This window comes from Piliocolobus tephrosceles, chromosome 2 (genome assembly GCF_002776525.5).
Source record: "Piliocolobus tephrosceles isolate RC106 chromosome 2, ASM277652v3, whole genome shotgun sequence".
In the NCBI taxonomy this organism is placed as follows: domain Eukaryota; kingdom Metazoa; phylum Chordata; class Mammalia; order Primates; family Cercopithecidae; genus Piliocolobus; species Piliocolobus tephrosceles.
Genome location: NC_045435.1, coordinates 117,218,225 through 117,230,077, shown reverse-complemented (window position 1 = coordinate 117,230,077; position 11,853 = coordinate 117,218,225). Strand labels below are relative to the sequence as shown.

At 37.8% G+C, this 11,853-nt stretch overlaps 1 protein-coding gene across 2 annotated transcripts in view; it reads left to right on the top strand.

Annotated features, from left to right (window-relative positions):
* Nucleotides 1–130: 130 nt before the first annotated feature.
* SEC62 (SEC62 homolog, preprotein translocation factor) overlaps nt 131–11,853 on the top strand; it is a 29,996-nt gene continuing 18,273 nt past the window's right edge. Inside the window, exons 1-3 of one of the 2 annotated variants that reach the window (XM_023213478.2) lie at nt 131–260; nt 9,012–9,120; nt 10,348–10,453. In XM_023213478.2, the coding sequence (XP_023069246.2) occupies nt 225–260; nt 9,012–9,120; nt 10,348–10,453 (251 nt within the window). In that variant the 5' untranslated portion in view covers nt 131–224. Of the gene's footprint in view, nt 261–2,698; nt 2,799–9,011; nt 9,121–10,347; nt 10,454–11,853 lie in introns of those variants that run through there. The other variant, XM_023213479.2, reaches the window with a different exon arrangement.

Here is an 11,853-nt window from a genome sequence, read left to right as displayed (position 1 = left end):
TCCCCCAGGTCCTAACGATTCTCCAGTTCCCGCACAACAGGAGCGGAGGGAAGAGGGCAGAGAAAGCACCGCCAAGGACCGCAGGCCCAGCCGGCCGGCCGACCTCCTCACTCTCGGGGCGCCAGGCGGCGGGTTACATAACGGGCCTCGGGGCGCGCTCTCGCGAGGTTTCCACCGCCCCCCTCCTCGTTCCACGTCAGAGGGAACCGGGCGGAGCGGCCAACATGGCGGAACGCAGGAGACACAAGAAGCGGATCCAGGTAGCAAAGCCGAGCTCTGGGCAGGGGGCTTCAGCGCGATGGAAAGTGGAAGGAGCGGGGAAAGCCCCCTAAAAGGGCGAGCGAAAGCAAGGGCGAGGTGGGGTGAGGTGGAGTTCAGCCGCGAGGCAGCTGGCTGCAGACTGCGTCGTTGTGAGGGGCCTGGCGGGGGGGCGGTGTTGGCGACGGCGGAGACAGACAGAGGTGGTGGTGGAGCAGCAGGGTAAGGAGGGAGGCGCCGCGCTCGGAATCCGGCTGAGGGGGCGCGGCTGTGGGCTCGGAGTTTCTGTGGTTGCGCCGTCCGGGGCCTGACCTGGGAGGTCAGCCTCCTCCGGGGCGCAGACATTGACCCTTCCCGGGGCTCCTCCCCTGCCTTCACCCCATCCTCTGGCCTTAGCTGTCCTGAAATTACGGCCACGGTAATTGGGGTAGCAGGAGGCGGCGGACTGACCTAAAGCAGCTGGTCCTTTGTGCGCATAGACCGTAAGGGAGAATGATCTGGACTTAGCTGCCTCGGGGCCTAGGCAGCGATCTGCTCATCCAGATGTTCAGTTGCGTTGTTCTTCTTTCCCCTCAATATTATTAACTTAATAGTCCACTTGAAGCTTGCCAGCTTTTTTCCAGGCGACGTGGTGTAAACAACCACAACCTCGTTGGTGCTGCAACGAGCTGGTGGTGCCCAGAAACCCTTCACATGCCAGTGTGTCATCCTCGTAGTAACCTACATAACATCCCTGCCTCACTCCACATGCATGTCATTTGTGCATTTCCTCCTTGCGATTTTCCCTGGTTCTTGTTCTTTGCCAAGAAGATTAATTATGTAGAACATCTTGGACTCAGGATATTTATTAGTCGTCTCATCAGCTGATGTGCTGAGAAACCTTCATAAGGCCTCATAAATTGATCACATGTAGTAAATTGTTACTATAATCATAAATTGTTACACTCATCATTGCCTTTCTGTTCCTATTTCATTGCTTAGAATGATTTTTTCTTTCTTCCATTTTATCCCGTCTTTTTGTTTTTTTTTTTTTTTTTCAAGTTTATCGATTTATTGGCCTACACTACAGGTGTTTTGAGCTATACAAGTTAAAATTCTTCTGGAAACTTTTTAAGTGCTGTGAAAAAGACACGCATGATCAATAAATTTGGAATTTTGGAATTTGGTGGAAATAAAGTAGTTCCGAATAGGGTACGGAAGGGAATTAGAAAGAGGCAGATTTCAAGTTCAGAGAGTTCAGACTAGGTCTTAAGATCAGTAGAAGTTTCTAATTATATTGTTTTTAATCTTTCAAGAGTTAGTGTTATTCCTCTGACGTGGGCATACAATATTTTATTAGATTGTGTATTGAAATTGTCTGTCAGATTTGTACTTACAGAACTTCTTAGATTTACACTTGACAGTACAATTTTATGCCCTTCAATACACATTGTTTTACAATTCCAGTTGCTTTTTAAGATTGTTGTAAGGGTTATATAATTCACCTTTTGAATAGCTGCTCTTATTTTAGTTGTGATCTTATATTAAACAGAGGCTGTGGAGTAATGTGACAGTGGCAGAGAGCTCAAACTTGAGCCAGACTGCCTGTTTGTACCCCAGCTCCACCAATTATTGGCTGAGTAACTTTGAGCAAGTTAATTTTTACCTCACTTTCTGCATGTGTAAGAAGGGATATTTACCTCAAAAAAAAAAAAGAAAGAAAAAAGAAAAACTTTAAGGTTGCTGTGAAAATAATAGGTGAGTCCACTTATTTATTAAAAGTTATTAAAAGTATTTGGCACATAACCCCTCCCTTCTATTCTACTCCTTACCCAGGATGAAGGATTTAGATTGGATTGTTATTTTGTTTTTTGTTAAGTACTCTTTGATATACTGAAGAAAGATTAGCAACCCTCTATTCAGTAAATAAACTGTTAGGTTGGGAGTTATGTAGAGTATAGCTGTTTACTTTCTATTATTTGAGGATCAATTATTAAAAACCTACTTGGCATACACAAAATTAAGTGACATTTATTTTTCTGTCCTTGAAATTTTCTACATGGCTGTGTAAAATGTTTGTGAGAGATCTTAGAGTACTGCTTTTATGCAGCCTAACACACTTATGAAAATATACTAGCCTAGAAAATACCTCAGTTTTATCATTCCAGATAATCAGAAGCTCTATAATCACTTGTGATAAAAAGATCAAATGTAATGAAAAGTTCAGAGTTTAACTTACAAAAAAGATCCTGTTGCGGAATTTTTAGGCAAAAAAGTCTGTAATATCAGCTGAGTTTCTGTCATTTGTTGCTTGGTGTTTTATGTTCAGAAAGATGTTTACGTTTAGTGATTCATTGATCTTTAATTGTAGTTTGCCCATTGGGGAGAAATGTTTGATACAAACAGATAAGTTCAGGGTTTAAAAAAAAAAGTAGCTAATTTGCTTTTTCTGTGTAATTCAATGTAATTTCAGATTCTCGTGTCCCACTGAAGTTTCTAGCAAGAGGACTGTTGTCACATTTCCTTCTTGGACTCACATTACTGGTCACTGAAAACCAGAAGTGAGCTACATGTACTCATACAGTAACTACATATAGATGAACAATGTGCTGCTGCATACCAGTAGTTGATTTACAATGCTGGTATCAAGAAATTTTAGAGTTTAAAAGGATCTAGTAGGGTTTGTTTGGAAGCCTTTTTCATGAATTCAGTCTTACATGAAAGCAGAGTGGTGATCGTACAGCTTACTGATCTTACCCAACACCCTCGTTTTTCAGATAAACTGAGGTCCAGTGAGGTTTTGTGACTTAATCCAGGATCATCAATCAAGATAGTAAAACCAGATTTAGACCAGGTCTTCTGATTCCCAACTGAATACTCTTTCCATGTCACAATAGATAAAAAATAAGTTGCTCTGAAATACTTTAATCCTGACTTCTTTATTATTGAATTGTACAACGTAAAGACTTAACATGACTTGTCCTTGCTGAAGAGAATCATCCCATTCAGTATTCTGATTATATGTAAAATATCCAGTTGAGTTTTGAGACATTTAAATGGCTAATTCTTAGAACTTTTATAACCCTCCATTAGTTATTGTTGTTGCACCCATCTGTCTTCCTGGCAAGCAATAAAATCTTAACATATTATGGGCTTATGTGCTTAATTTCAGGACAGGGAAGAAAAGAGAAAATTTAGGACTATATAGCCAGCTATACAGGTCTGATGTCTGACTCCGAATATTCTGAAGAGAAGGAACTCAGGAAGCCAGTCCTAAATCAGAAAACTCCCCCCAAAGACTTAATGGAGGGTTTTGCAGTTTAACAAACCCATTGCTAAGGAAAGAATACAATAGAAGGGAGTTGGAGCTATTACAGAAGGGCACTGCTGTTGTCTAGATACTCTTGTACAGCTTTATTTGTATAGCACACTGTGTTACTAATGATTAAGGTCCCCTCCATCTTTCAGATTTTATTGTTAAACTACTATTTGCATTTTTCACAAATATTTTATGCTGCTTGAACCAAGCCTTTTTCTTTTTTGCTCAGTTCATGGTTGACAGATCAGCTAAGCTAATTTTTATTGGATGTAGTAATTTTTAAAAGTTCCTCTGTATCACAAATTCTGTAAGATTGATGCCCGTGGCATATTTACTCTTGATCTTTTATTTTTTTCTCAAAAAGATTAAATATTGACTAAAATAACTTAGAAATGGCAAACTCTATTTTATCATAGTATTTTAGTGTTGCTGTATTTTAAAGTAAAACATAGTATTTATTAAAGAATTTTATGAGTGTTCTAACCAAACTTCCAATTTGAATAATTTTGGATTTTAAGTTACAACACCCAAAGTATTGGTATTGGGTGCAAAGAAAGGAAAAGTGGTCCAGCCTAAATTTATTGACTCTTAGCCTCCTCATTTTAAGATAGTTGTGTTCATTCATTGAACTAAGAAGTTCTCTCCATTCATTTGAAGATTGATGGGTTGGTTTCTCTTTAATAGCGGGTGCTGCTATTCCCAAAAGGCCTTCACTTTGTTAGAAGTCTTCTAGGAAAGTTATAAAAATATTCTGTTTACATCAAAAGAAAAAGAGGGGAGGTACTGTGGTCCAACGTATGAACAGAAAGAAGGTGAAACTTTTGTACCCCCTTATGCTGCATCAGAACAGTGAAAGTGAATACTCCATGCATGTTGGATGTGGTGGCTTGTGCTTGTAATCCCAACTATCCGTTCATGTTCTCATGGTACTCTTTTTTCTTTTCTTTTCTTTTCTTTTTTTTTTTTTTTAAAGAGGCAAGGTCTCACTCTGGTGCCCAGGCTGGAATGCAGTGATGGCATCATAGCTCACTAGAGACTCAAACTCCTGGGCTCAAGTGATCCTCTGGCTGCAACCTCCCAACTAGCTGGGGCTACAGGTGTGCACCACCTCACCTAGCTAATTTTTTTAAAGTTTTTGTAGAGATGGAGTATCACTTTGTTACCCAGGCTGGTCTTAAACTCCTGGTCTCAGGCAGCCCACCTCGGCTTCCCAAAGTGGTGGGGATTACAGGGATGAGCCGCTGAGCCCTGCCTCTCATGGTACTCTTCTACAGCAATCGGTCTTCCTGGCTTCAAAGCCCAAGCAATGGTACAAACTATATTGTTGCATTGAAGGCAGTCTACAATATGGATAAGTTATCATAAGTTAATAAATTGCAATACTTTAAGAAAGTATCAATAAACAAGTTAATTCTGTGTCTAGTTGGGAGAGATTATCCAAGTCCGTGTTTTCTCTTCCTTTCATTGCCACTTGGTAGTGCCTTTACAAAGGACAGGATGCAGTTTTGGAAGAGTTTGGTGAACTTGAAATTAATTGTTAAAATGAGATTTTTTAATTTTGTGCATACATATCAGATTCCCTATTGCATAATATGTAATTCTCAATTTTTATGTATCCTAATATTTAATCAGATTTTACATGTGATGCCTCTAGCAGCAGTAAGTAGATTAGTATATTTATGTCTATATTCAGGAATAGTATTATTGTTAGTATAAGTATATATGTAACATGCCTAAATTTGATATGGTCTTTCTCTACAATTACCTTCCTCCCAAATTTCCTTTCTGTTGATAAAGTTAGAAATCTGACATCTTTACCTAGCCATTTTGTTTATCCTTTATCATTGAGTTCTATCTGTTCTACATTTGAAATGTTTCAAATATCTAAATTTCTTTCCCACTTATAATCTGGTATCACACCACAATTTACTTGGATATTACAGTAGTCTTCCATCCGTTTCCCTGCCTTATGCATTTTTTTCCAGTTCATCCTACACACAGCCACCAAAATCATGTCTAAATCATTTTTCTAATTATGTCCTATTCAGAAACTACTAGTGGTCTTTCTCCTGCTTACAGGATAAAGTGGAAATTTCCCCACCTACCTTGATGACTCTTTATTCTACTTTTACACACTTAATCTGCCAATACTTCCTAGCTTGTCTCTACTACAGCCAATTTTGTGTCATTCTCAGCCACAATATTTATGGCTTTTCAATCAATTTACCCAAAACTGGTTCATCTTTCAAAATTTAGCTTCCTCTTCCAGTGTTCCTGTCCACATTGATAATCTCACTCCTACTTTGTATGCTTTTACTTTGTTGCCAAGGCTGGAGTGCAGTGGCATGATCTTGGTTCACTGCAGCCTCAACCTCCCAGGGCTCAAATGGTCTTCCTACCTCAGCCTCCTGAGTAGCTGGAATGATACATGTGCACCACCTTTTTCTTTTTTTCTTTTTTTCTTTTTTTTTAGTAGAGAAGGAGTTTCACCATGTTGCCCAGGCTAGTCTCAAGCCTGGTCTTCTGGGCTCAAGCAGTCTGCCTGCCTCAGCCTCCCGAGTACTGGGATTACAGGCATGAGCCACCCAACCCATCCTACTTTGTGTATTTCAAAAATATTTTTTCTGCCTCTCTTTTCGTGAAATAATAATTACTGCTTCTAATAGTTATGTAATAGAGTGTACATATCATGTCTTGCAAATCTTTGCTGTTAACTGTAGCATCCAAAGATGATAGGGTAAGTACTCTGTAAGTCCAAAAGAACAGGTCACGTTTATTCAGACTTCTCCCCCACAATTTTTAATCAAGCACCTCCCAGTAACAACTTATTTAATTAGATCAGCTTTAAGTTGACAACAGATGTATCAGATGAGGAAAAAATTGAGCACGTGTGGTGTGATTATATAATAGAATTGGTTTTTATAAACCATTTATAGTATTTTCAACTTTTATAGTATTACTTTTTCAGATGTATGGATATATAGAATATTATTTACTAATTGAGGCTCTGCAAAGTGTAGTGTATTTTACAAACAGAATTAAATATTACCATTTAATATACCTGCTACCAACATATATTAATATATTTTAGTATGGTTTCAAAAATTTTAATGAAAAATTTTTGCCTTTTATTATATCAGAAAGTATATTTTGTAGTCAGACCTCAAATAAATCGTTATGAATCTTGTAGATGTTCCTGAACTTGGAGTGTTAAATTTTTAATTTGCCATTTTTTAAGATTCTACTTTTTGGCTGGGTGTGGTGGCTCATGCCTATAATCGTGGCACTTTGGGAGGCTGAGGCATGCAGATCACCTAGTTCAGGAATTCGAGACCAGCCTGGCCAACATGGTAAAATCCCATCTCTACAAAAAATTAGCCAGATACGGTGGTGGGCACCTGTAATCCCAGCTACTCGGGAGGCTAAGGCACGAGAATCACTTGAACCCAGGAGGTGGAGGTTGCAGTGAGCTGAGATAGCACCATTGTACTCCAGCCTGGGCGACAGAGCAAGACTGTGTCTCAAAAAAACCAAACAAAAAAAGAAGATTCTACTTTTTGTGATACATATTTTCATATATAAAAGTTTTAATTTCATAAATACTTGATTTTTACAGTAGTCTTCTTTTGGGTTGAGTGGTTTGGGCTTTTAATTTTTATTTCCACAAATAGCCCACAGCTGGTAGTTGCAGACTGTAGAAATTGTACACCTGGTATGATCTTACACAGGTAATTGGCTACTGGAAGTAGAGGACTTGGGAAAGACAAAGGAATAAATGAGAGAAGTAGCTGCCAGGAGACTTAGTAACCAAAACACAAACCTCCACTTCATCTAACACATTATTCCTTTTTGGGATAAAATTAAAGGTTTGTTGATTGTTCTTTATTTTCCTCAAACGTAACTGAATTCAGACTTAACTTTGGAAAAACCTGACATAGATAAGTTGGATAGATTCTTTTTTCCATTTTGCATCATTAGATTTTTTTCGCTTGAAACAACTGTGTTTAGCATTAATTCTTGGCATGTTAGATTCTTGCCAGATAATTTTTTACTATTATTTGGCATTTTATTCTTTAAAGAAGCAGGCTTTCCTGAAATCATTCACATTTAGATTATATGTTGCTGGAAATATTGAGTGTTCTGTGTATTATGCTTAAGCGTGTAATTAAAGACAGTAATTAAGAACAGTGCATTTGTTACAGTAGCTTACAGCAATAAGACAACTTTTGAAAGTTTATACATAAGATGTATACAAAGATAGACAGCCTTCATTGTCTTCAGTACGTGAGCAGGGAAAATGAGTTCACAGGAGGAATTGTCAAAGAACTTCAGAATGAAAGGGAATACAGGGAAGATAGGAAATGAGAAACAATAAAGAAAATAATAGAAAATTTGGGAAAAGGTACAGAAGAAAGAAAGCAGAGGAGGACTAAAACGGCCTTTCCAAAATGACTCTTTGTCAGTGCACTTCTGTTAATCACTTCTTCAAATGAGATAGTAATATCTCTTTTTGCATTTGTTATTTTTGCCTCATCCTTACTGGAGAAGAGGAGAAAGACAGTCCCAGGAGTGTCTGGTATCTGCAACCACAGTGGGAAAGCAAAGAGAATACAAATTGTCATTGTCTCAGTAGTTCTTATGGCTACCACACTGGGGCAGCTGTCATTGATTAATTTGAGAACTCCTGCGATCTGTTCAGTCCATTGTTCAGGGTACCTATCTTTGGCTGTTATTTTAACATTTATTTATGACATTTGTTTCTACTTACTTTGACATTTGGGTACTCACTACTGGCAACATCTTATCTTTTTAATTACTGCCTTGTGGCTTATAAAAAGAGACTATAGGCCAGCAGCGGTGGCTCATGCCTGTAATCCCAGCACTTTGGGACACTGAGGCCAGCAGATCACTTGAGGTCAGAAGTTCAAGATCACCCTGGCCAACATGGCGAAACCCTGTCACTACTAAAACTACAAAAATTAGGTGGGCATGGTGGCAGGCACCTGTAATCCCAGCTACTCAGGAGGCTGAGGCGGGAGAATCGCTTGAACTCAGGAGGCAGAGGTTGCAGTGAGCTTAGATCGCACCACTGCACTCCAGCCTGGGCGACAGAGTGAGACTCCATCTCAAAAAAAAAAAAAAAAAAGACCATATAAGAATGAAAGTGAGCTGGTACAAAGTAGTTATCATTGTGGAAAAAACAACTCAAATGCCTCATAGTCGAAGCCAAGAAGCAGAAAGACTTTGCCTCTATCAACTTATATTTGAAAAATGTAGTTTCTTTAAATTTCCATTTTGTCTTTTGAACACATTATCAGTTCTGCTCCAGGGAAAGCTTGAAAGCAAAGCCTGTACTCCACTTGAAAAGATTCATAAAATACATTTGTAAATTATTCTTCAGCGCATGGATTTCTCAAGTAAATGATTATACTAAATTAATATTCATATGTTGCAGGAAGTTGGTGAACCATCTAAAGAAGAGAAGGCTGTGGCCAAGTATCTTCGATTCAACTGTCCAACAAAGTCCACCAATATGATGGGTCACCGGGTTGATTATTTTATTGGTAGGATTATATCAGTAAAATCATATTAGTGTACATATCTTGTGAAGTTAACCTACATTTGGGATATGTAGAAGTTTTAAAAGTGCTTTCCAAATGTGATTGTTCTGGTGATGGGCATATGGCAGTTGATTATTCTGTTCTTTCCTTTTATGATTGAAAATGTCTATAATAAAAAAAACATGTTTTCTAATAACAATTGTTGGAAATTTTTTTAAATAGGATTTATTTTCAGTGTTTTAAAATACTACCTTTTGTTTAGATAGTATGTGTACTTGGAACTAAGAGCTTTGGCTTTTTTCCCCCGTGCAATGTCATTATAAGCTGATGTCATTTATAACACCAGAGCTTCTAAGTAGGGGTTGAGTTTGCCTTTCTCATCAATTAAAAGTGAATTGCAGCTGGGTGTCGTGGCTCACACCTATAGTCCCAACACTTTGGGAAGCCAAGGCAAGAGGATTACTTGAGGCCAGGAGTTCAAGACCAGCCTATGCAACACAGTGAGACCCCATCTCTACAAAAAAAAATTAGATGAGTATGATGGCATGTGCCTCTGAAGTGAGAGGATGGCTTGAGCCCAGGAGTTAGAGGCTGCAGTTAACTATGATCCCACCACTGAACTCCAGCCTGGGTAACAGAGCAAGAACCTGTCTCTTAGAAGAAAAAAAAAAACTAAATTGCCAGTAGAGAGGAAAATTCCTTTATCGTCTCTCTCTTTAGTGTTATTAATGATTTGACATTCATTACAACTTTAAAAAAGTAGATGTGCTAATCTCTTCAGATAGTATGTTTAGCTGTTTCTTGTGACAGCAGTAGATTGTTGACAGAGCTTCTTCCTCAGTGTATTAGAGTAAAACTTGATGAGAATTTTTATTACTTGCAGGGAGCAGAGAATATTTTGGTTTATCTACATATGCTTGTGATTAATAAGAGTGATAGTTACATACAGATATTTTAAATTTTTGAATATTTCCCCATTAATTTATCTTGCTTTAGTTGATATTTCTGAATGCCATTATTTCCCAACATTATTTTAAAAGATACTTAATATATTTCACAAGTTGAGGTTTTGGGGAACTATTAATCATGATCATGTTAGATTTAATTTTCTGTTGAGTTTGGTTTTCTTTTTTGTTGCCAGAGTGTTGAAATTTCACTTTGTAAAATATTATTTAGATAGACGTAAATTCCCATGTATACTAAATTTAAAATAATGAATTTTTTCTTCAGCTTCAAAAGCAGTGGATTGTCTTTTGGATTCAAAGTGGGCAAAGGCCAAGAAAGGAGAGGAAGCTTTATTTACAACCAGGGAGTCTGTGGTTGACTACTGTAACAGGTACTGTTTATTTCTTAGTGAAGAATAACATAATAATTTTAAATTTTCTTTGTAGTCCTGAAGCTCCTTACATCATTAAACGTAGTGATACTACAACATAACTCAAATATAGTTTTCACATGTAACCTGATTTCTTTAGTACCTTTGGAAATGTGTTTGGTATTAGACTATTATACTTTTAACTGTATATAATTTTTATTTATGTTTTATTACTTTTATATATTTGTGAGCCCTACTCAAGGGTCAGCAACAAAAATCATATACCAATGCCTACAGTAGAAGAGGAAGTTCTTTCTTTCATAGAGCAAATTGGTTGGGGAGTCTTTTTTTCAAAACTTGCAGGAATTCCTATCAGCTGTGTTACCGCTATTTTTTTAGTGCCTGCACTCTGAGCCATAAGCCGCATACCCTTTACTATTTGGTTCAGTGTTTGCTAATGTAGTATTTCTTCTAAAATCAAGGCAGCTGCAACATCTACCTTGTCTTTTTCTGAGAATTTCAAGATGAAATACAGCTAATTCAGTAATATGTCATATATTTTTCATAATAGATTTTTTTCTGTTTTGAAAAAACTTTTGATGGTGAGTGGTTTACCTAAAAGATAAAGTCACCTTCCTTTTGGAAAGAAGTATGCTGGTTTTTCTTTCCATTTTTTTTTTTTCTTGGTTTACTTAATACTAAGCATTTTCTTAATATATGTTAACTAAATTTTGTTTTCTTAACACTAAAGCTTATCTTTGGGGATTTTAGATTATTTAATGTGTACTAATATTTTATTTAATGGCACCTAAAGTATCGGCCACCTAAGAACCCTCTTAAAAACCACTATTTCACCACCTGGTTTCTTAAGCTGTCAAGTCAAAGAATTATTGAATATTTCTTAAAATTCTTAGTTGCCAAAGACTAGAGGTTACTAACAGACCTTTTAGAAATAATAGATTTTGGCCGGGCGCAGTAGCTCACGCCTGTAATCCTAGCACTTTGGGAGACTGAGGCAGGCGGATCACGAGGTCAGGAGATGGAGACCATCCTGGCTAACACAGTGAAACCCTGTCTCTACTAAAGATACAAATACTGTCTCCTCCAACAAAATGAAGATGCATTTAATGGAGCTACTAGATCTGTAAGCCCAAATCTCTGAGTAGAGTGGCCAGTGTGAATCCACATTTTTTGGCTTTTTAGGAGCCTTGGTACTTTGTTATTTGAAAAGCTCAAAAGACCTGAGTACAGAGAGTGTCCAAAGATACTCGATTTTCATTGTATATGCTCTTCCCACTGACGTCAGATTGAGTCCTTTCTGCACTAAAATAAATGACAGTAGCATAACTTTAAGGTCTCCAGAGCCACTTCTTATACAACCGTAGAGTCTTGTTGGCCAGTCCTCATGAGTTGCTGCCCAG